The 22,953-nt window shown below is 32.4% G+C and overlaps 5 protein-coding genes across 5 annotated transcripts; 2 read left to right on the plus strand and 3 right to left on the minus strand.

The window, feature by feature from the left end:
- The first annotated feature begins 1,445 nt into the window (after positions 1–1,445).
- LOC108462569 (tetrahydroberberine oxidase-like) lies at positions 1,446–3,337 on the plus strand. The gene has a single exon (XM_017762499.2). It carries the CDS (start codon positions 1,557–1,559, stop codon positions 3,168–3,170), a length of 1,614 nt encoding a protein of 537 aa, XP_017617988.1. The 5' UTR covers positions 1,446–1,556; the 3' UTR covers positions 3,171–3,337.
- Positions 3,338–4,943: 1,606 nt separating this feature from the next.
- Positions 4,944–6,677, plus strand: LOC108462568 (tetrahydroberberine oxidase-like). Its single transcript, XM_053026398.1, has one exon. It carries the CDS (start codon positions 4,967–4,969, stop codon positions 6,575–6,577), a length of 1,611 nt encoding a protein of 536 aa, XP_052882358.1. The 5' UTR covers positions 4,944–4,966; the 3' UTR covers positions 6,578–6,677.
- Positions 6,678–10,718: 4,041 nt separating this feature from the next.
- LOC108462567 (uncharacterized) lies at positions 10,719–12,452 on the minus strand. The gene is made up of 2 exons (XM_053026351.1): positions 11,809–12,452; positions 10,719–11,031 (listed from the first exon to the last, which is right to left on the minus strand). The coding sequence occupies exons 1-2, from the start codon at positions 12,450–12,452 to the stop codon at positions 10,719–10,721; spliced, it is 957 nt and encodes a 318-aa protein (XP_052882311.1).
- A 2,644-nt stretch (positions 12,453–15,096) lies between these two features.
- Positions 15,097–17,079, minus strand: LOC108462566 (uncharacterized). Its single transcript, XM_017762496.1, has one exon. The coding sequence runs from the start codon at positions 17,077–17,079 to the stop codon at positions 15,097–15,099; it is 1,983 nt and encodes a 660-aa protein (XP_017617985.1).
- Positions 17,080–18,351: 1,272 nt separating this feature from the next.
- Positions 18,352–20,951, minus strand: LOC108463713 (uncharacterized). Its single transcript, XM_017763619.2, has one exon. It carries the CDS (start codon positions 20,683–20,685, stop codon positions 18,652–18,654), a length of 2,034 nt encoding a protein of 677 aa, XP_017619108.1. The 5' UTR covers positions 20,686–20,951; the 3' UTR covers positions 18,352–18,651.
- Positions 20,952–22,953: the final 2,002 nt, after the last annotated feature.

Raw genomic sequence — 22,953 nt, forward strand, 5'->3', positions numbered from 1 at the left:
TCCCTTCTATAGTAATTTAATAGCACAATTAAATACTACTATTATACCCTCAAATATTGAAAGAAAAATAGGACAAAAAGAACACAAGAATTTTAACGAGGTTCGTAAATTATACCTACGCCCCTGCACTAACACCGATGATAACTTTACTATCTCCAAAATATTACAAACAAATAGAATTCCTTAAGAATTCTCAAATGGGAGAAGAGAGAAAACTAAGAGAGAAAGATTGGTTGGGATGGTTGAAATGAGAAATGGTTAGGCCTATTTATAGTTGAGGTTCAGGGACTAACTTGCAAATGGCCTAAAAAATTAGGGACCAAAATTGCAATTATCCCATTCAACTTTAAACAACTTGCCTATCATTTTTTTTTTCTTTCGGTTCCACTTGCACCTCCCAATTTTGACTTTTCAACACCCATTTTTTTTTTTAATTTGACTTTTCAACATTGAACTCATTGGTTGACTTAGAACCTTTGAAATGAACTTGGAAGAATAGGTGAAGATTGAGATAGCATTGCCTTCAATATATTCAAACAACGGTTACAACATTACATTTAACAACTACCTTTATTGAAGAACTTGGAGACAAACTTTCCTTGCTCGCAAAGTATTTTAAAATGGCTTTTGAAAAATGTTTGAAGAAGAGGAATTAACTCAAATACCGAAGAGAATAACAACCAATAAAGTGAAAGTTTCTGTGAAGGAGGAATACTTTTAACCTAAGAAAATGGGCATTTAGTTTCATGAATGCAAAAGGAATGGTTAAATTCAATTTGAGTGTGCCAATACTCGCAAGAAGAAATAGAAGTCCCTTGTTGCGAGTGATGAAGGATCCAAAAGTGAATACAATGATTCAGATAAAGATCAAATGAGAAACTATGTAACATTTACATATGTTGCATCTCGTATTGCAACAAGCTCTAAAACATATAAAGAAAGACCCTAACAATGATGATGGCGATGGATTCATTAATGAGCCTTTGAAAATGAGATGCATGACATGAGGCTGAGCATCCTTAAACAAGAAAAGGACGAGATCATTGCTGAAAAATATGCAAAGTTGGAGGCTACAGAGTAATAGTTGAACGTTTCCAAAGTTATCCTTAATAAGCTTGGTAGTCAAAGTAGGAACCTGGACAAGATTTTGACTAAGTTACTCTGGTAAGAATTATTTTCCAACCAACCAACCAAAATTCTACATTTAGAATTATTTTCCAAATCATTTCTTAATTTTAAACCCACCTGGTCCCAACTATCTTCCTATATTTTTGTCACACAAAACCCAATAATATTAAGATAAGTGAAGATTCAGAGCACGTATGCAAGTATTATTCAAAGATTTAGTTTTCCATCTGTATGTATTGATTTTCAATTATAACAACACTGAAATTTCAAACAATTAAACCAAATACCAGGGCTTTTTTAATCAAACTTGTACCGTCCACGCTAGCTAAGAAACTTCAGTTTTCTTCACATAGCGGCTCAAAGCATTGCCTTTACAAATAAGGAAATCTCTTGTTGAACTCTTCACAAATTCATAAGTTTCATAAAACATGAAGTCCCTTCACGGTTGTTTGCTATTGCTTTTCGTTGTTGTTTTCTCATTGTCATGGGTGAATGCTTCAGCTAATAGCAATGATTACTTTCTTGATTGCCTTTCTTCATATCATCCCGATGAATCCACTTCCTTTTCTAAAGTTATTTACACTGAAACAAACTCTGCATATTCAGCAGTTTTGGAGTCCTCCATTCGGAATCCGAGGTTTTCTACGCCAAATACCCCAAAACCATTGGTTATGGTAACACCATTGAACATTTCCCATGTTCAAGCAACGATTCATTGCTCCAAAAAGCATGGCATCCAAATTAGAACTCGGAGTGGAGGTCATGATTTCGAAGGCCTTTCCTATGTCTCTCAAGTCCCGTTTGTCGTTATCGATTTGGTACATTTTCGATCCATCGATGTTGATGTCAAAAAAGAAGAAGCATGGATTCAATCAGGTGCGATCACCGGTGAAGTATACTACAGAATCAATGAAAGAACCACCAATCTTACCTTCCCAGGGGCTCTTTGCCACACTGTGGGAATTGGTGGGTTCATTAGTGGTGGAGGTTACGGCTTCTTGTTCAGAAAATATGGTCTTGCAGCGGATAACGTAATCGACGCACAGTTTGTCGATGCTAATGGGAGAGTTCTTGATAGAAGATTGATGGGGGAAGATCTGTTTTGGGCCATTCGAGGTGGTGGAGGAGCAAGCTTCGGGATCGTCCTGTCATGGAAGGTAAAGCTGGTTCATGTTCCGTCAACTGTGACTGTTTTCTCAGTGGGCAGGACCTTGGAACAAAATGCAACACAGCTTCTTCATCGTTGGCAATACGTTGCACCCAATCTTCCAAATGATGTATACTCAATCGTTTCGATATCATCGATGAACTCTACTGAAAATGGGGAAAGGACTGTTCTAGCAACCTTTACTTCAGTGTTCCAAGGTGTTGCCGATGAGCTGATTCCATTGATGCAAGAACGATTCCCTGAGCTTGGACTCCTTAAAGAAGATTACATTGAGATGACTTGGATTGAATCTATATTGTTCTGGAACCAACTTTCAAATGAAACATCGGAGATTTTACTCGATAGGAGCAATAGTAATTCCCTTATGCCTCTTTCATACAAATCAAAATCTGATTACGTAAGGAAACCAATGCCAGAAATAGCATTACAAGGGCTATGGTCCCGACTTCTCGAGGTCGACGAAACAAGCACAGCAGTTGTAAACATCATATCTTACGGAGGAAAAATGGACGAAATCCCAGAGACAGAAACTCCATTCCCTCATCGGAAAGGCACCTTATACAAGATAAACTACAACATCGTTTGGCAAGAAGAGGAAAACAGCAACCCTCAAAGGTATATAAGTTGGATGAGGACACTTTATAGCTACATGGGTCCATTTGTTTCAAGATCTCCACGAGCAGCTTACGTTAACTATAGAGATCTTGATATTGGATGGAATAATGATGATGGCAAGACAAGTTATAAACAAGGAAGCGTTTGGGGCCGTAAATATTTCAAGAATAATTTTGATAGATTGGTTTATGTCAAGACAAAAATTGATCCAGAGAATTTCTTCAAGCATGAACAAAGCATTCCTCCTCGTTTTCATTAATCGAAAAAGAAAGATTATGTTATGAGTTAAATTTATTACCTAACAATTCTACATCTCTAAGTAGCTTTTAGGTGTTTTTTAGAATAAACATGTCCTTCAAAATTCAAAGCTCGTCCGATATTACGTTTAGTAATAGATTTTGTCTTGAAGGTTTTGTTTAGAATAAATTAACTTGCTGTTCTTACTATGAACTCCAGCTTTTGCCAAAACATAAAAAATATGGCTAAAAAATTATTATTCCTTGAACAAAATAAAAAATAACTTTCTATATTTTATGTCCGCGTAAGTTTAAGTAGACTTGATCATGGGTCGAGTTATCCAACCCGGCCTGAAGGCTTACTCAAAAAATAGAAGAGCTTAAGCAAAAATGTAGGCTCGAAAAATAGATTTTGACACAAAAATTAGACTCATTTTTTAAATGGGTTGGACCTTATGTAAGAGTTATTGTCTTGGCCCGACCCAAATAAATTAACTATTTGTTAATAAAAAAGTCATATTCTTTTTTTTGTTGTCCCTAGTGTTTTGGTGTTGTTATTGATACTATTTTTACGGTTGTTTTTGTTGTTTGAATTTTTTTTTGTGCATTTTTGTTATTGTTTTGCTGGTGTTTTTAATATTATTTGAAATTGTAAAATTTATGTTTTATTATTAATTTTGTTACTATTTTATTTGTAATTTAGTATAAAAATTTTTAATTTATTTTCAATTTATTTGTTATTTTAATATTTGTTCTAATATTTTTAAGTATATTTGATATATTATAATTTTTAAAATTTATTATATATAATAAAACAATCTAAAAATTAATTCTAACTAACCAAATTCGAATTTAATTTCTATAATTCAAATTGAACTTAAACAAAACTTTAGAACAAGTCAAACCCAACCCAAACCTAAATTTTTATTGAGAATCCACCCTGCCCACAGTTAAGTTCAAAGTATCTTCCCATATTTTTGTCAGACAGAATCCAATAAATTATACGAAAAGTCAACATCCAAATCACAAATGCAGGAATTATTCAGAGATTTAATTTTCCCCTTTCAATTTAACAGAAAAGAAAATCATTAATAAATGATTTATTCTCCGACGCCGTAATTGACAATTTGACATTTGCTAATAAAAATACAAGTTCTTCAATGATAATAATAAAAGTTGTTAAATTGTGTTGAAAAAAAAAAAGAGAACTGTTTCATGAGTAGACAGGTAACGAGGAACAATGTAGAGAGAAAATTTTGACCAAAACTTTTGGTAAAAGAAAATAGAAACACTCAATTTTAATATTAAATAAATTAATTTATTTGAAAAAAATTAAATTTTGAAGCAAATATCCAAAGATAACTAATCATAATGTTAATATTTTTCGTTAATTTTACATCATTTTTATTGGTATAAAACAAATTCTACTCTTAAATTTTACATATTCTATTTATATATATATATATATGTATTTGATAATTTTATAAAATTATAATTAAATTATCAGGAAATATTAAAAGTTTAAAATATTATTATATCAATCAAAATTATATATAAAATAGAAAACATGAATTGTCGTGATTAGTTATTTTAGTTGTTCATTTTTAAAATTAAAAGCGATTAAATTACTCTAAAATTTTTTTAAATGAACCAATTTGTTCAATATCAAAATTGCGAGTGGCCAAAAGGATGTTTTTACCAAAATCTAGTAATGAAATCAAACCCTTAATACTTAAGGAAATGAATGACGTAGGAAAACTCTATGAATAAGGAAACCTCTTATTTCAAGTGTTCACAAAATTCATCAGTTTCAGAAAAGATGAAGTCCATTTACTATTCTTTACCATTTCTTTTCGTTGTTGTTTGCTCATTGTCATGGGTGAATGCTTCAGCTAATAGCCATGAGAATTTTCTTGATTGCCTTTCTTCATATCATCCACAGGAGTCCTCTTCCATTTCTAAAGTTATTTACACTGAAACAAACTCCTCATATTCAGAAATTTTGGAGTCTTCGATTCAGAATTACAGGTTCTTTACGACAAATACCCCCAAACCATTGGTTATTGTAACACCATTAAACATTTCCCATGTTCAAGCAACGATTCATTGCTCCAAGAAACATGGTCTCCAAATTAGAATTCGAAGTGGTGGTCATGATTTCGAAGGTCTTTCCTATGTCTCCCAAGTCCCGTTTGTCGTGATCGATTTGGTTCATTTTCGATCGATTGATGTTGATGTCGAAAATGAGGAAGCATGGATTCAATCAGGTGCAATCACCGGTGAGGTATACTACAGAATCAATGAAAGAAGCACAAACCTTACCTTTCCAGGCGCTGTTGGCCACACTGTTGGAATTGGTGGATTCATTAGTGGTGGAGGTTATGGTTTGTTGTTCCGAAAATACGGTCTCGCGGCGGATAATGTGATCGATGCGATGTTCGTTGATGCCAATGGGAGAGTTCTTGATAGAAAATCAATGGGTGAAGATTTGTTTTGGGCTATTCGAGGTGGTGGAGGGGGAAGCTTTGGGATCGTTCTTTCATGGAAAGTAAAGCTGGTTCATGTTCCATCAACCGTGACTGTTGCCGCTGTACGAAGGACCTTGGAACAAAATGCAACACAGCTTCTTCATCGTTGGCAATACGTTGCACCCAATCTTCCAAATGATGTATACTCAGTGGTGTCGATTTCAACAACGAACTCTACCGAAAATGGGGAAAGGACTGTTGTAGCAACCTTTGTTTCAGTGTTTCAAGGTGGTGCTAATGAGTTTATTCCATTGATGCAAGAACGATTCCCTGAACTTGGTCTCGTTAGGGAAGATTACATCGAGATGACTTGGATTGAATCTATATTGCTCTTGACCGGACTTACAAATCAGACATCGGAGGTTTTACTTGACAGGAGCTATAAGAATTTCTTTCTTTCTCCTTCATTCAAAGGAAAATCTGATTACATGAGGAAACCAATGCCTGAAATTGTAATACAAGGACTATGGTCACGGCTTCTTGAGGACGAAGCAAGGATTTCAACTCTAAACATTATAGCTTACGGTGGGAAAATGGACGAAATCCCAGAGACTGAAATACCATTCCCGCACCGAAAGGGCACATTATACAAGATAAGCTACTACGTCGGCTGGCAAGAAGAGGATAACAGTAACCCTCAAAGGTATATAAGTTGGATTCGAAAAGTTTATAAGTATATGGGTCCATTTGTATCAAAATATCCACGAGAAGCATATCTCAATTACAGAGATCTTGATATAGGAAGGAATAATAATGAGGGCAAGGCAAGTTATAAACAAGCAAGTGTCTGGGGTCGTAAATATTTTAAGGAGAATTTTGATCGGTTGACTTATGTTAAGGCTAAGATCGATCCGGAGAATTTCTTCAGGCATGAACAAAGCATTCCTCCACGTTTTCATTGATAAGGAAAAGAAGAGTCTATTATGTGTTCAACTTATAACCTAAAGTCGATGTCACTCTTACACAATTTCATTAATAGTAATACATTTTATCTTAACAATTCGTTTTCCTGTTTAGGCTTTCTTTATATTGTTTTTCAAATATATTTTATTTGCCCATCATGGAAATTTTATTACTAATAAAAAAACACAGCTAGGTCAACCTTGCCAGAAGAAGCAATGTCCAATATCCCACAAAAGACAATGAAAACTCGCGACTAAACTTCCTAGAAAATCACCTACAAACCTGCACTAAAAAGAACTTCTCACGAAGCAAACCAACAGCTTATGTTTGTTCTTATAAACAACTCATACACGACCTACAATGCATTAAATTCACAAAACACACACCAAAAAAAAAAGACCCAAGGCAAAAACCAAAAGTATAGTCCAAAAAACATAAAAGATATTACCACCAGGCCATAAACATCTGATCTCTATCCGCATTAGTCTTTGCCGAAACATATGCAAAAGAATCAGTCTCACGGAGGACATGAACAAAACGCACCTCTCCAACCAGGCCAAGGGCAAAAATTTTGAGTTTTGTCGGTTCACCGACCTTGGAGAGACTTTGGGAGCTGATGGTTTCTTTAAGTTTGATGGTTTCTTTAAGCTTGACTATATTGGAAACTTGAAAAATTCGGAATTAGGTAGAAGCCTATAATATTTAAGTTACCTATGATAGAAATTTAACTCAATATAATATTTGATATAATGTCAAGTCTTAAACTTAATAAGATGTACATAATTAGAATGTAATTGTTAATATCATAAAATTATAAATATAATATATCATCCCGGATAAAAAAAATCTAACTGTTGTGATAAGGAGAAAGATGGGAGATATACTCTTAATAGACTCGTAATATAAATTTGTTAGAGTGCTATAATTACGGGAGCTCACTTAATAGTATCTACATATGTGAAAATGAAGTGTGGTCACTTTTAAGAGCTCAAGAGTTTAACTCTAACAAGACTCATGAAAAAGGTTATAGATACATGATTATAATAGTGCCCTTATTGGTGTCCACAAAACCAACCAAAAATTTGACTAAAGCAAGTGTACCTATCAATTAATAGTATAGTTACGGTGAGTAAAGATATCGTTCCTACAAAGATCAAAAGTACTAGTAATTACCGTCTTTCTATTATTTAACCGACAAATTAGAGTGATTGATTAAAACTAAAATTAACTAAATTAATTAACTAAAGAATACAACAAATAGCAAATTAGGAAAATAAACGATTAACAACCAAGAAGCGAGGCAATACCCAGAAAAGAATCCTCCTAAATTTCATCTTTCATTATCAATCTGAATTAAATAATTTATTCACTTAGTATCTTGATCCGTAGAAATCTCTAAATTATGTTAATATCTCTTTTGAGACTAAGAGCAACTAACTCTATATTAATTAATTGGAATTTTTTTCTAATTAAAATCCTTATTATCGCATTAATTCGATATATGGATCCCTATTAGATTTGACTCTAATCTAGTAGATTTATGTTGTCTTATTTCTAGGATTGCATGCAACTCCACTCAATTTTGCGAAATCTACTCTTAAACAAGGTTCATCCTCTAACTTAAGCACATTAAACATGGATTAATAATCTGGAAATATTAAACTAAGAATTAAGCACACATAATTGAGAACAAGATCCAAGTATTTATTGCATAAAATAGAAATAAAAAATAGAATTCATCCTAGGGTTCATCCCCTTATGTATTTAGAAATTAGTTCATAATCACAAATAAAAACATCTCAAAGACAATATAACCATAAAAAATAAAGAAACTCATAATAAACTTCAAAGAAATAAAAAGAAAATCATCAATCTTAATGGAAATTTGCTTCAAAATCAGCTTCAATGGCGTTTTTTGAGTCGTTTTCTTGAGTATTCTCTGATGGCTTCCTCCCATCTTCTTATATTTGGTATATATAGGTCTTACAATGTTTGAAAAACCTAAAAGTTATGTTTTTCCGAGTGTTTGGAGTGCGATTCGCGCGCAACAAATATATACAAAATCTGATATAAAAGAATATATATCCTAATTTTATTTGATTTAAATCAATTTGATTTAACTGCTCTTTAATGCAGATTTTGTCTCATTATACATGGATATTTCCAAAAATTAAATTCTTCCATTTTGAATGCCTATAAAAGGCTAAGATTTCTTCTGAATTTTTTTTCTCAATATCACTCTCTCACACCGAGATTATTTTCTCTCCAAAATTCTTTTCTTTTCCTCTTCATATTTTCCAACATTTTGTGATAGAAAAATGCATCGTTTGTTCGTTGATCACTGCAGATGTGCTACTGCTTTGATCATTGTGTTGTTATATTCTGGGAGATAGTCGACCAATGTTTCTCCAAGTACCGTAGGAGCGGCCAAATTTATCTTAAGGAAATTATATTAAACAAGCCTCAACATTTAGTAAATCTCTATTCTTCTTTTCGATTTCTAGTTTTAATTTTGGTACAGTATTTATTGATTTTCGTATTTAACAATTTAAATATAAATTTTTAATGTATTTTATTTTATATATATATAAATATTTGTTTATTTATAATTATATATTTTTATTCGCTAACTTATTTTGTCGAACATGTATATTTCGTTAATGGTTCCCAATACCCCCAAACGGTTAACATGTTTAAGTTATCCATCATCATTTTCAGCGGAAATTAATGGATCTTGAAGGGCAACATGCTCAATCTCTTTCAAATTATTTTCGGAAATATCAAGTATAGATAAAGCACATTTAATATTAAAGTCCAAATTGCAAGAGCACTGATAAACAAATTCATTACCGCCTTTATCGCAAAAATCACAAATGTACCTCGATCAATAAGCTGGATTCTTAATAAGAAGACTATGATGCATAAGATCAAGTGGATGGTAGCGATGGAAAGGGTCATTAAGCTTCAAAGGTGCATCAGCACATATCTTGTGAAGGTAAAATCCACATTTTTCCGCACAGCTAAAACATGGAGTAGACACCTTCTCCCCACACTTGGAGCAGTCAGCTACTCCACTTTGATTGTCGATCAGCTGCTCTTCATTCAACAGAAGTAGCAGTGGATGTTGATGCCGATAATTCTCTGGCTCCACCATTTCTCCTTCCTCACAGTCACTTCCCCCAAACAATAGAACCTTAAAAGACCCAATATAAATAAAGGAAAAGTTGATCTTGGGAGCAAAGTTTCAATGAAAAAGTAAGATTACAAGTGCAGAGAGATAATGATTCAAGAACTGGGAGAGGCAGAGGCTCAGAGGTCAACTCAGTTAGCTAGTCAATGCTTTTTCTTATCTTTTTCGTAAAGCTCTGCCTGCTTCACTCATGCTGTCATAAAAGAGTAGGTTAGGATATTGACGCCATATCCATATAATTGATATTTAGAGCTAAACCATCCAAAAAAATACATAATCCAACGCTATATATAATTTAAATGTGAATTTAAGAATGAGAGAAAAATAATCTCAGGAAAAGTTGAGTTTTCAAATGAACTTAATATAAAGAAATAAAGAGCTATTAAGCATCAAGCAACAACCTTATTATCGTAGTCCTCATATAAGTAAAAATCACATTGTCCAATTACAAAAAATTCTAGATTCAACAATCAAACACCAATGCAAACCTCGTAAGTTTTGGCTTTAGATTATTGCATTAAAACTTAAAAGTCGAAAAAATCAATTACTATGACAACAATAACTAGCATTACAAGGCAACGATCAAACTTTGTTCTTCAGTCTTGAGTTTACCTGTAAATAAATTGGTATAGGTTTCAAATATGATTAGGTCTAAATTGCTACATGGACCAATTCCATAAACGTTGTAGAGAACTGAGTGCTACACAATCCCAGTGAATAATATATTTGCACTCTGACTTCAAGCATTCAAGAGCCAAATCTTTTCAAGGTTTACCGCATTTATCACAATCAGGATAGTAATACTTTTTCTTCACAATGGTGAGTGGATGTGGATGATCTTTTTCTTCATAGATACTCTTGAGTTTGAGAAATGGATATTTTCCAAGAACACAATCAACATGAGCAGAAGTATCACATGTTGCACAATGATAAAACGAATGATTTGGTTCTCAACTTTCTTCACAGATATCACAATAATGATTTTCTGAATAACTATTATCATCATTATCATCACGATCAATGAGTGAAAGAAGATGCTTATCACATTTATGTTGAGCCATAATTGGAAGTGAAAAACATTCAAGATCTAGCACAAAATTGCAATCCTTACAACAAAATGCCCCCCATGAAAAATGACTACAAGCATTGCACTTCCCTTCGTACCGTCTGTAGAAACGGAGAGGGTGTTCATGTTTCAAACATGTTCGAGCACCAGGAGTAAGAGCAATCACACATCTGAGACATGTCCTACTCGTACATTCACTACATTCATAAGCAAAACCATTAGATCTATTCAAACAAATTTCACAGCTAAAAACCTTATCTGAAATGAGGATGAGAGGTTGTTTGCAATGTTGATGATGCCAAACACGCTTCATCCTAAGTGACTCCGCACAAGCTTTATGAAGAAAAAAATCACATTGCGAACAATAGTAAAATGGATCTGAGATTGGTAACATACACCCATCACAACTGTTTTCATACCCTCCAACCGAATCACTTAGCATTAGATTGTGCATATGTTTGAAGTGTTTTATTTTTGTAGCTTCTTTGGCATCATTCCACTCCAAAACAGTGATGGAACTTTCATTGGATATCTCATCTTCATCTTCGCGTGAAGGTATAGAATATGAATATTTATCCTCTGTCACACAACGGGCATGGAATGTAATATTACAATGTGAACAACAATAACAGCCTAGCTCTGGATTGACCTCATCATGACAAATATCGCACTCTGAATTTCTAAAATCTCGTGGAAGAAAGTATTTGTGATAAATGCGATGATCATGCCACTTGCTAATGATGATACATGGCAATGAAATGCACTTTTTATGGACTATAATGTTGCATGTACAACATATGTAGGCAGCATAATTTCCTTCGGCACCGCATGCATCACAAATGAACGGTAGTCGTCTTGGAAACAGAGTGAATGGATGCGGATGGCTTTTATCTTCAATAATGGGTGATGGTGATACACATTCAATGTGGACAGCAATCTTACAAGGAGAACAACCATAAACAAATCCTCTTCACCTTGTTTCTAGGCATATCTTGCAGGAGAGCCGTTGGCTATTAAATTGTAGAACAAGAGGATGCTCGCGATGCAACATATGATTCAATTTGAAAGGAAGCTTAGCGCATTTCTCATGTAAATTAAATCCACAGTCAGGAGAAAAGCGTGTATACTTTGCTAACGGTTCCCAACATCCAAAGCACTTAGCAACATCTTCAAGTTCTTCATCACCATTTTCAGTGGAAATCAATGGATATTGAAGGGCAACATGCTCAAGCTCTTTCAAATTATTCTCAGCAATATTAAATGTAAACAAAGCACATTTAATATGAAAGTCCAATCCGCAAGAGCAGTGATAAACAAACTTATTATCATCTTTATCACAAAAATCACAAGCGTACTCTCCAGCAGATGTATAAGGTGCATTTTGCATAAGAAGAAGCGGATGATGAGGATGAAAAGGATGATTAAGCTCCAGAGGTGCGCCGGCACATACCTTATGAAGATAAAACCCACAGTGCTCCGCACAGCAAAAACATGGAGCAGAGACCTTCTCCCCACACCTCGAGCAATCAGTTACACCACTTTGACTGTGGATCAGCTGCTCTTGATTCAACACAAGAAGCAGGGGATGTTGGTGCCCATAATTGTTTGACTCCTGCATATCTCCTTCCTCTCTTGTCTCTTCGCCAAGCAATACAACCTTAAAAAACTTGATTTTGAGAGCAAAGTTTCAATGGAAAAAACCAAGATCAGAAGTGCAGAAAGATCAAAATAGAGTGAGGCACAGGCAGAGGATCGCTTAAAGTAAACAGAAAGGTCAACTAACTAGTCAATGCTTTAAGTTATCCTCTACCCACTAGCCTCTTTTTGTGGGATTGATTGATATTATATTTATGGTTTTTTTATAAATCCAAGGAAAAAAATTGTCTATTTGTTTAATATCTAAAAGGATGAACTTCAAATTTGTACAGTAAACAACGTATATGCCATCCTTAATTTTTAAAATTTACTATTAAAATTGCAATTATACTCTCGATCATTTTTAAAATTAAATATTTAAATCATAATTGATTTTATTAATATTAAATTATATTATCAATTAATTTGTTGGTTGTATTATTTTATTAAAATTCTTTATTAATGTTTATCAAGTATTTTTATTTTACCCAATCCTATCACTATAAGTGGTCGTTGATGTTAGTCTCTGCACACAGAATTAGGAGAAAAGTCAAAAAAAAAATTTAAGGAATAAAATTAAATTATAATTTTTATGATAATAAAATATATATTCATCATTTAAACAATTTATATTTTATAATTTTAAAAAATAAATTAAAATTTTATTATTTTTACTTTATTAATTTAAAATTTTAAAAATTTAAAATAAGTAGATAAGAAAATTTTCACGCCCCAGCGCAGAGCCCGTGTTCCAATGAGTCAGCCCCATTTTTAGTGTCCATAAAACTATTAAATATTAGTAATTATTAAAATATTGAAATAGGACCAAAATTTTACTTTATTCAATGTTAATGGTAATTAAAATACATAAAAGTAGCTAATAGTTTATTTTGGAGTGTTGGAAGATGTACTTAAATATTATCTTAGTGGTGTTGTCGGTGTAAGTGTTCTACAATTGGTATCTTGATTGGAGTGGAATTTTTTTTTTTAGTATGCTATATGGTTGCTGTATTATTTAATTTTTCACATGAGAGAAATTTTTTTTTTATAGCTACTTGAAGATTAACTTTGATTATTTAATTGTTGGAAGGAAGTGTGTTAGTGTGAAATAATTTATTTAGGAAAAGTTTTGGCTAAAAAAATGCTTTATACTTAACAGTATCTGTTGTGATCTATCTCTTTTTTTCGTGAATTTATTTAGTATATTGTTCACGAGCTACTTTCACTATTCCAATATTTCATAAAAATCATTTGTCGACACAATGACTTACTTACAAATTGTTGACGAAATAAAGAAGCTTAAGAATAATAACTACAATAAATGGCCAACTTGCATAATGTCTTATTTGTAAAGACAAGACATATGGGAGATTATTAACAATAGTGAAGTAACGCAATCAAAAGCCAAAGATGCAAGTAGCACGCTAAGAGAGTAAAAAATAGAGAGTTAACACCTACTATTTAAAAAATGTCATTTATTGTTTAATAGAATCATATTTTAAAGATTTTTTTAATGATTTTGTAGATAAAATATTTTGTTTGGAGCAAGGGCGAAGCTAAAATAATTTTTTAGGGGGGGCCGGATAAAATTTTAATTTTTTATAGTTTATATCTTTATAATTTGTAAATGATTAAATCAATTTTTATAATTTTAGGAGGGGCCAAAGTGTAATTTTACCTTTACTAATTTAAAATTTTTAAAAATTTTTAAGGGCCTAAAGAGCAAATTTACATTTTAGGAAGAGCCGGGGCCCATGTCAGCCCTCCCCCTGGCTTCGCCCCTAGTTTGGAGTTTAACTGTAAATGAGAAAAATAATTTTCATGATATTTTCTAAAAAGTAAATGTTTAACTCTTTTTCACTTTAACCTTATTTGAGTTTTTAATAATAAATAAATTAAATTAATCCATTTAATAATAAAAGGACAAATTTAATCCAGCCACTATAATTAATTTTCAAACTTTCTAACAATATTTGTAACAAAATTATAATATGTAAATCATTCTATATGATTGTTATGCACAATCAAATATGACTAAAATACTTATTGTGTGTTTTGTGTTCTGAAGGAGACATGTCCTTGTTGAAACACACCAACTTGCAACATTCTTATTCTATTATAGAATAAAAGATAACCAATACAGTGCAATTAGTATACATATAGCTGAATCATCCATCACAAATACATAATCAAATATTTAAATATTAATTTAAGAATGAGAGAAAAATAATTCAGAAAAAATTGAGTTTTCAGATAAACTGAGTTATTGAGAGAGTATAAATCATCAAGCAACAACCTTATTGTCAGTAGTTTTCATGTCAAATACAATCATATTGCCAAATTACAAGAAATTCTAAATTCAACAATCAAACATCAATATAAACCTTGTCAGTTTTGACTTTAGATTATTACATGACATTTATTTAAAGCATAAATGTGGGAAAAAAATAAATTATTATGACAACAACAACTAGCATTACAAATAATAAGACAAAGATCGAACTTTGTTTTTCGGTCTTAAGTTTTCCTGCAAATGAAGTGGTAGGTTTTCAAATACGATTACGTCACCACATATACCGTAGAGAAACAGGTGCTACACAATTCCAATGGACAATATATTTACACTCTTACTTTGAGCATTCAAGAGCCAAATCTTCACAAGGCTTATCACATTTATCACAATCAGGATAGTAATATTTCTTCTTCACAATGGTGAGTGGGTGTGGATGACCTTTTTCTTCATATATGCTCTTAAGTTTGAGGAATGGATATTTTCCAAGAACACAACTAACATGAGCAGAAGTATCGCATGTTGCACAATGATAAAACCAATTATTTGGATTTCGACTTTCTTCACAGACATCACAATAATACTTTTCTGAATAACTATTATCATCAATATCATCATGATCAGTGAGTGAAAGAATATGCTTATCACATTTGTGTTGAGCCATAATTGGAAGTGAAAAACATTTATGATGTAGCACAAAACTGCAATCCTTACAACAAAATGCCCCCCATGAAAAACGACTACAAGCATTGCAACTCCCTTCATACTGTCTGTAGAAACGGAGGGGGTGTTCATGTTTCAAACATGTTCGAGCACCAGGAGTAAGAGTAATCACACATCTGAGACATGTCCTACTCTTACATTCACTACATTCATAAGCAAAACCATTAGATATATTATAACAAATTTCACACCTAAAAACCTTATCTGAAATGAGGTTGAGAGGTTGTTTGCAATGTCGATGATGCCAAACACGCTTCATTCTAAGTGACTCCGCACAAACTTTATGAAGAAAAAAATCACATTGCGAACAATAGTAAAATGGATCTGAGATTGGTAACATACACCCATCACAACTGTTTTCATAACCTCCAACTGAATCACTTAGAATTAGATTGTGCATATGCTTGGAGTGTTTTATTTTTGTAGCTTCTTTGGCATCATTCCACTCCAAAACAGTGATGGAACTTTCATTGGATATCTCATCTTCATCTTCGCGTGAAGGTATAGAATATGAATATTTATCCTCTGTCACACAACGGGCATGGAATGTAATATTACAATGTGGACAACAATAACAGCCGAGCTCTGGATTGACCTCATCATGACAAATATCGCACTCTGAATTTCTAAAATCTCGTGGAAGAAAGTATTTGTGATAAATGCGATGATCATGCCACTTGCTAATGATGATACATGGCAATGAAATGCACTTTTTATGGACTATAATGTTGCATGTACAACATATGTAGGCAGCATAATTTCCTTCGGCACCGCATGCATCACAAATGAACGGTAGTCGTCTTGGAAACAGAGTGAATGGATGCGGATGGCTTTTATCTTCAATAATGGGTGATGGTGATACACATTCAATGTGGACAGCAATCTTACAAGGAGAACAACCATAAACAAATCCTCTTCGCCTTGTTTCTAGGCATATCTTGCAGGAGAGCCGTTGGCTATTAAATTGTAGAACAAGAGGATGCTCGCGATGCAACATATGATTCAATTTGAAAGGAAGCTTAGCGCATTTCTCATGTAAATTAAATCCCCAGTCAGGAGAAAAGTGTGTATACTTTGCTAACGGTTCCCGACATCCAAAGCACTTGCTAACATCTTCAAGTTCTTCATCACCATTTTCAGTGGAAATCAATGGATCTTGAAGGGGAACATGTTCAAGCTCTTTCAAATTATTTTCAGCAATATTAAATGTAAACAAAGCACATTTAATATGAAAGTCCAATCCGCAAGAACAGTGATAAACAAACTTATTATCCTCTTTATCACAAAAATCACAAACGTAGCCTCCAGCAGATGAATAAGGTGCATTTTGCATAAGAAGAAGAGGATGATCGTGATGAAAAGGATGATTAAGCTCCAAAGATGCCTCGGCACATACCTTGTGAAGATAAAACCCACAGTGCTCCGCACAGCAAAAACATGGAGCAGACACCTTCTCCCCACACCTCGAGCAATGAGTTACACCACTTTGATTATGGATCAGCTGCTCTTGATTCAACATAAGAACCAGGGGATGTTGGTGCCCATAATTGTTTGACTCCTCCATATCTCCTTCCTCTTTTGTCTCTTCCCCAAGCATTTTCCAAGTAATACAACCTTAAGATGGAATATAAATAAAGGAAAAACTTGATTTTGAGAGCAAAGTTTCAATGGAAAAACACAAGACCAGAAGTGCAGAAAGATAAATAATGATTCAAGAACTGATAAAATATTTGATATACAATAGAGTGAGGCACCGGCAGATAATCGGTTAAAGTAAACAGAGAGGTCAACTAACTAGTCAATGCTTTATCTTATCCTTTTCCTAAGGCTCTACATGCTTCACACATGATTTGATTTGATGCTACTTTTTCTTAACGGGTCGCTATCAGTTTTTTGCTGATGTGTTTCCACTTGCCTTTTTTTGCGGGATTGATTGATATTATATTTATGGTTTTTTAAAAACCCATAAATTATTTATATTGAAAATTTTCAAAATTATACATTAATTTTAATTTAATGTATAATTATATATATGAATTTTAATTTTGTAAATTTCATACATAAAGTTTTAATTTGATGTAATTCTTGTAAATTATTAATATAATTATTGATATAATATTATTTTATGTTTATATATTGCATACATAAATAATTATATTTATCTAATATAAAAATAAATTGATGTGTTTATTTCTTTTAACGATACGATTAAATCAAAATTAAAGTTTCAAGTATACATTTGAACTACAATTAAAGTTTCACGTGTATAATTTTATCAAATTAAAGTTTATACGTATAACTGTATATTATATCAAAGTTTATGTAGAATTTTGAAATTTATTCACTTTATTTAATATATAAAACTATTAACTTTAAAATTATAAACATTGAACTATATATATACTTTTTGATAAATTTTAAAATTAATTATTCAAATTGTAATTATACTCTTGATATTTTTAAAATAAATATTCAAATTATAATTGATTTTATTAATATTAAATTAAAATATTAATTTATTTATTGGGTTGTATTATTTTTTAAATTTAGTTATTAATGTTTATCAAGCAATTTTATTTCACCCAACTTTGCAAAGACCTTATTCTTTCACTTTTCTTCAGCTGAACTCATTTTTAAGGTGAATTTAGATGGACAATACGATGCAATGCGTTCTCAACAACTATACGGTGGTGATTGTCGATGAGAATGAATTCTCATCCCAAAAAGACAAGTAAAGAAATTACATACAAGGTTATGATATAAGAGAGATAAATAAACTAATCCTTTAATTTTATTGGGAAAAACCTAATTTGAATGTGCAGCAAAAGAGAGAGAATAATTTTAGAAAAAGTTGCATTTTCAAAAAAACTTATATAAAGAAACAAAGAGAAGCATCCAACAACACCTTTATTATTGTAAGTACAATCACACTCCCAGATTACAAGAAATTCTAAAATCAATAATCACACATCAATGCAAATCACACAAGTATCAACTTCAGATTACTACATGACATTTCTTTAAAACTTAAAAGGTCAAAAAAACTAAATTACAATGACGACAACAACTAACATCACAAGTAACAAGACAAAGATCAAACCCTGTTTTCCACTCTTTAGTTTTCCTACAAATGAAGCGGTAGGTTTCAAATATGATTACATTTGAATTGCTACATACGCCACCACAAAAAGCATCGTAGAGTGTAGTGTACTGCACAATTCAAGTGGACAATATATTTGCACTCCAACTTTGAGCATTCAAGAGACAGATCTTCACAAGGTTTACCGCATTTATCACAATCAAAGTAGTAATACTTCTTCTTCACAATGATGAGTGGGTGTGGATGATCTGTTTCTTCAAAGATGCTCCCAAGTTTGAGGAATGGATATTTTCCAAGAACACAATTAACATGAACAGAAGTACTGCATATTGCACAATGATAAAACCAACGATTTGAATCTCGACTTTCTTCACAGATATCGCAGTAATGACTTTCTGAATAATTGTTATCATCATGAGCAGTGAGTGAAAGAAGATGCTCATCACATTTGTGATGAGCTGTAATTGGAAGTGAAAAACATCCAAAATGTAGTACAAAATTGCAGTCCTTACAACAAAATGCCCCCAATGTAAGATTACCACAAGCATCACAGTGCCCTTGGTAATCTTTGTAGAAAAAGAGGGGGTGCTCATGTCTCAGACATGTTCGAGCACCAGGAGTAAGCGCAATCACACATCTGAAACATCTCTTACTCTCACATTCACTACATTCATAAGCAAAGGTATTACATATGTGCCGACATTTTGCACACTCAAAAACTTTGTCCGAAATAAGGGCAAGAGGTTCTCGGCACAACTCATGCCAAACATTCTTCATCTTAGGTAACTCGGCACACGCTTTATGAAGAAAAAAAACACATTCTGAACAGTAGTAAAATGGATCCGAGATTGGCAACATACATCCGTCGCAACTATTTTCATATCCTCCATCAAAGGGACCTAACATTAGATTATGCATATGCTTAAAATGCTTTATTTTTGTAGCTTCTCCAGCATCGTTGCTCTCAATAACAATGATGGAACTTTCATTGGGCATCTCATCTTCATTTTCTAGTGAAACTATTGAATATGAGCGTTTATCCTCTGTCACACAATGCACATGGAATGTAATATTGCAGTGTGAACAACAGTAACTACCATGCTCTGGATCGACTTCATTATGACAAATCATGCAGTCTGAACTTGTAAATTCATCCGGAAGGAAATATTTGTGAAAAAGACGATGATCATGCCACTTGCTTTTGATGATGCGTGGCAATGAAGTGCACTTTTTATGAACCATAATGTTGCATGTGCAACATATGTAGGAAGTATAACTTCCTTCCATACCACATGCATCACAAATGAATGATGATCTCCTAATAAACAAACTGAAAGGATGTTCATGGCTTTTATCTTCAACAACAAGATCTAAAGATGCTGATACACATTCAATGTGAACAGCCAACTTACAAGGTGAACAACCATAAACAAATCCTATACGCCTTCGATCGGTTTTTCGATTGGTTGCTCTGCATATCTTGCAAGAGAGCCGTTTGTTATTAAATTGTAGAGCAAGAGGATGCTTGCGATGGCACCCATGATTCAGTTTGAAAGGAAGTTTAGCGCAATTCTCATGGAAATTAAATCCACAGTCCGGAGAAAAGTGTGCATACTTTGCTAATGGTTCCCAACATCCAAAGCACTTACTAACATCTCCAAGTTCTTCATCACCGTTTTCAGTGGAAATCAAAGGATGTTGAAGCGCAACATGGTCAAGCTCTTTCAAATTATTCTCAGCAATATTAAATGTAAACAAAGCACATTTAATATGAAAGTCCAATCCGCAAGAGCAGTGATAAACAAACTCATTACCGCCTTTATCGCAAAAATTGCAAATGTACCGTCCAGATGAATACGGTGCATTTTGCATAAGAAGAAGAGGATGATGGGGATGAAAAGGATGATTAAGCTCCAAAGGTGCCTCGGCACATACCTTGTGAAGATAAAACCCACAGTGCTCCGCACAGCAAAAACATGGAGCAGACACCTTCTCCCCACACCTGGAGCAATCAGTTACAGCACTTTGATTGTGGATCAGCTGGTCTTGATTCAACATAAGAAGCAGGGGATGTTGGTGGCCATAATTGTTAGACTCCTCCATTTCTCCTTCCCCAAGCAATATAAATAAAGGAAAAGCTTGACTTTGGGAGCAAAGTTTGAATGGGAAAAAAGGATTACAAGTGAAGAAAGATAATGATTCAGGAACTGGGAGAGCATTTGATATTTAGAGGCAGAGGTAGAGGATCGCTTATAGTAAACAGAGGTCGACTCATTTAGCTAGTCAATCTTATATACTAAAAATCCTTATCTTCCTTTTCCTTGTCATGACATTAATGTGTGTAAAAATCAATTTTGTTTACAGTTTCAGCCTTCAATTATTGTAGTGAAGCAAACATGTCAAAATTATTAAAGAAGCACAACAAGAACTTTAAACAACTCTACCCGACTTTCAGCTAGCAATGAATGAGTTGTCGGGAAAAGTTTGGCTATCTTTTTACACAAGATAGGCAGTGGAGTATTAGGGGGTTAGCAGGGACCGTGTCTGTTATTACATGAAAAATTGTTTATATTTTTAAATCTTAAATTAATTATGATAAAATTATATTTTATTTTTTAAAATAATAAAAATTAATTTAATTTTTAAAAATTATAAAATAATATTTTAAATTTTAAATTTAAATTTACTCCTCTAAAAATTTTTCTGACTCCACTCCTAGTTTGTTTTTATTTTTCTATTTTAAGTAAAAGCTAGATATTAATAATATATATAATTACTTTGTTATAAACTTCACTTTTTGATTAAACGAGGAGGCTAATTAAATCACTTTAAATCTCTCTTTAATATTAACATAATTATTGATATAATATCATTTTATGTTTATATATTGCATACATAAATAATTATATTTATTTAATATAAAAATAAAATGATATATTTATTTCTTTTAAATGTGTATGATTAAATCAAAATTAAAGTTTCAATTATACATTTGAATGACAATTAGAATTTCACGTGTATAATTATATCAAATTAAAGTTCATATATATAATTGTACATTGTATCAAAGTTCATGTATAATTTTGAGATTTATTCTTTTTCTTAATATATAAAACTATCAACTTTAAAATTATAAACATTCAACGATATATATACTTTTGATAAATTTTAAAATAATTATTCAAGTTGTAATTATACTCTTGATATTTTTAAAATAAATATTCAAATTATAATTGATTTTATTAATATTAAATTAAAACGTTAATTAATTTATTGGGTTGTATTATTTTATTAAATTTATTTATTAATGTTTTGTCAAGCAATTTTATTCCACCCAATTTTGCGAAGACCTTATTCTTTCACTTCTCTCCAGCCAGACCTATTTTTAGGGTGAATTTAGATGGACGGTGCGGTGCAATGCGTTTAGCTTACTTTTTATCTTACGCTACAGTATCTAATATCACCTCCACAACTATTTTTACAATAACTATGGATAAATGCATTACCTATCTAAACCCACTCTTAGTCTCCATAAAGATTATTAGATATTAGTAATCATTAAAATATAACAATAGGATCAAAATTTTACTTCATTCAATGTTAATGGTAATAAAATAAGTAAAAGTACTTAATAGTTTATTTGATAATACTTTAGAATGACATATTTTATATGCTAATTGCATGATTATTTTGAGTATGATCCTACTAATTTGGATTATTTTGTGGTCTTTTATCTTTTAGGGACTAAATTGGAGGTGAGAGGAAATTTAAAGGAAAAAAGTGTGAATTTGAAGATATAATAGGTCAACATGCAAAGAAAGAGAGAAGTGGTGTAAAAAATGCAAACATGGAAGACGCAAGGACAAAAATGCAAAAGAAGAGATTTTATAGCACAAGACTCTATTTTAATTTCAATTATATTAGGATAATTATTTAGATTTAAATTTTAGGATTTATTTTCATCTATCTTTAATTATCTTTATTTATTTGTAATTATCTTTTAGAATTTAATTAGGAATAGACTAGGTTTTCTAGTACTATAAATAGGGGGTGGAGTGACACATATTTCACATATCTTTTTTCTGTAAACACCCTCTCCCAAAAACTCTGTCTTTTGTTTTCTCCATATTTTCTTCAATAAAAATCTCATTCCTATTATATCATGAGCCACTAAACCAATCTAGTCAAAGGTTGTCGAAATTCCCCAAAAAGGTTCATGATGCTTAGAATTCGCGCTTAGCCTTCTCAACAGGGTATTCATCACTTCTTCGCATTATGGGGCTGATGCTTCCGTCCATGTCCCTTAATAGGTGATCTTTTCAACTTGTGCAAGGAACGGCCACTTTGTATGTTTTGGGAAGGTTGCACAGT

The sequence above is a fragment of the Gossypium arboreum genome, chromosome 3 (genome assembly GCF_025698485.1).
Source record: "Gossypium arboreum isolate Shixiya-1 chromosome 3, ASM2569848v2, whole genome shotgun sequence".
Classification (NCBI taxonomy): domain Eukaryota; kingdom Viridiplantae; phylum Streptophyta; class Magnoliopsida; order Malvales; family Malvaceae; genus Gossypium; species Gossypium arboreum.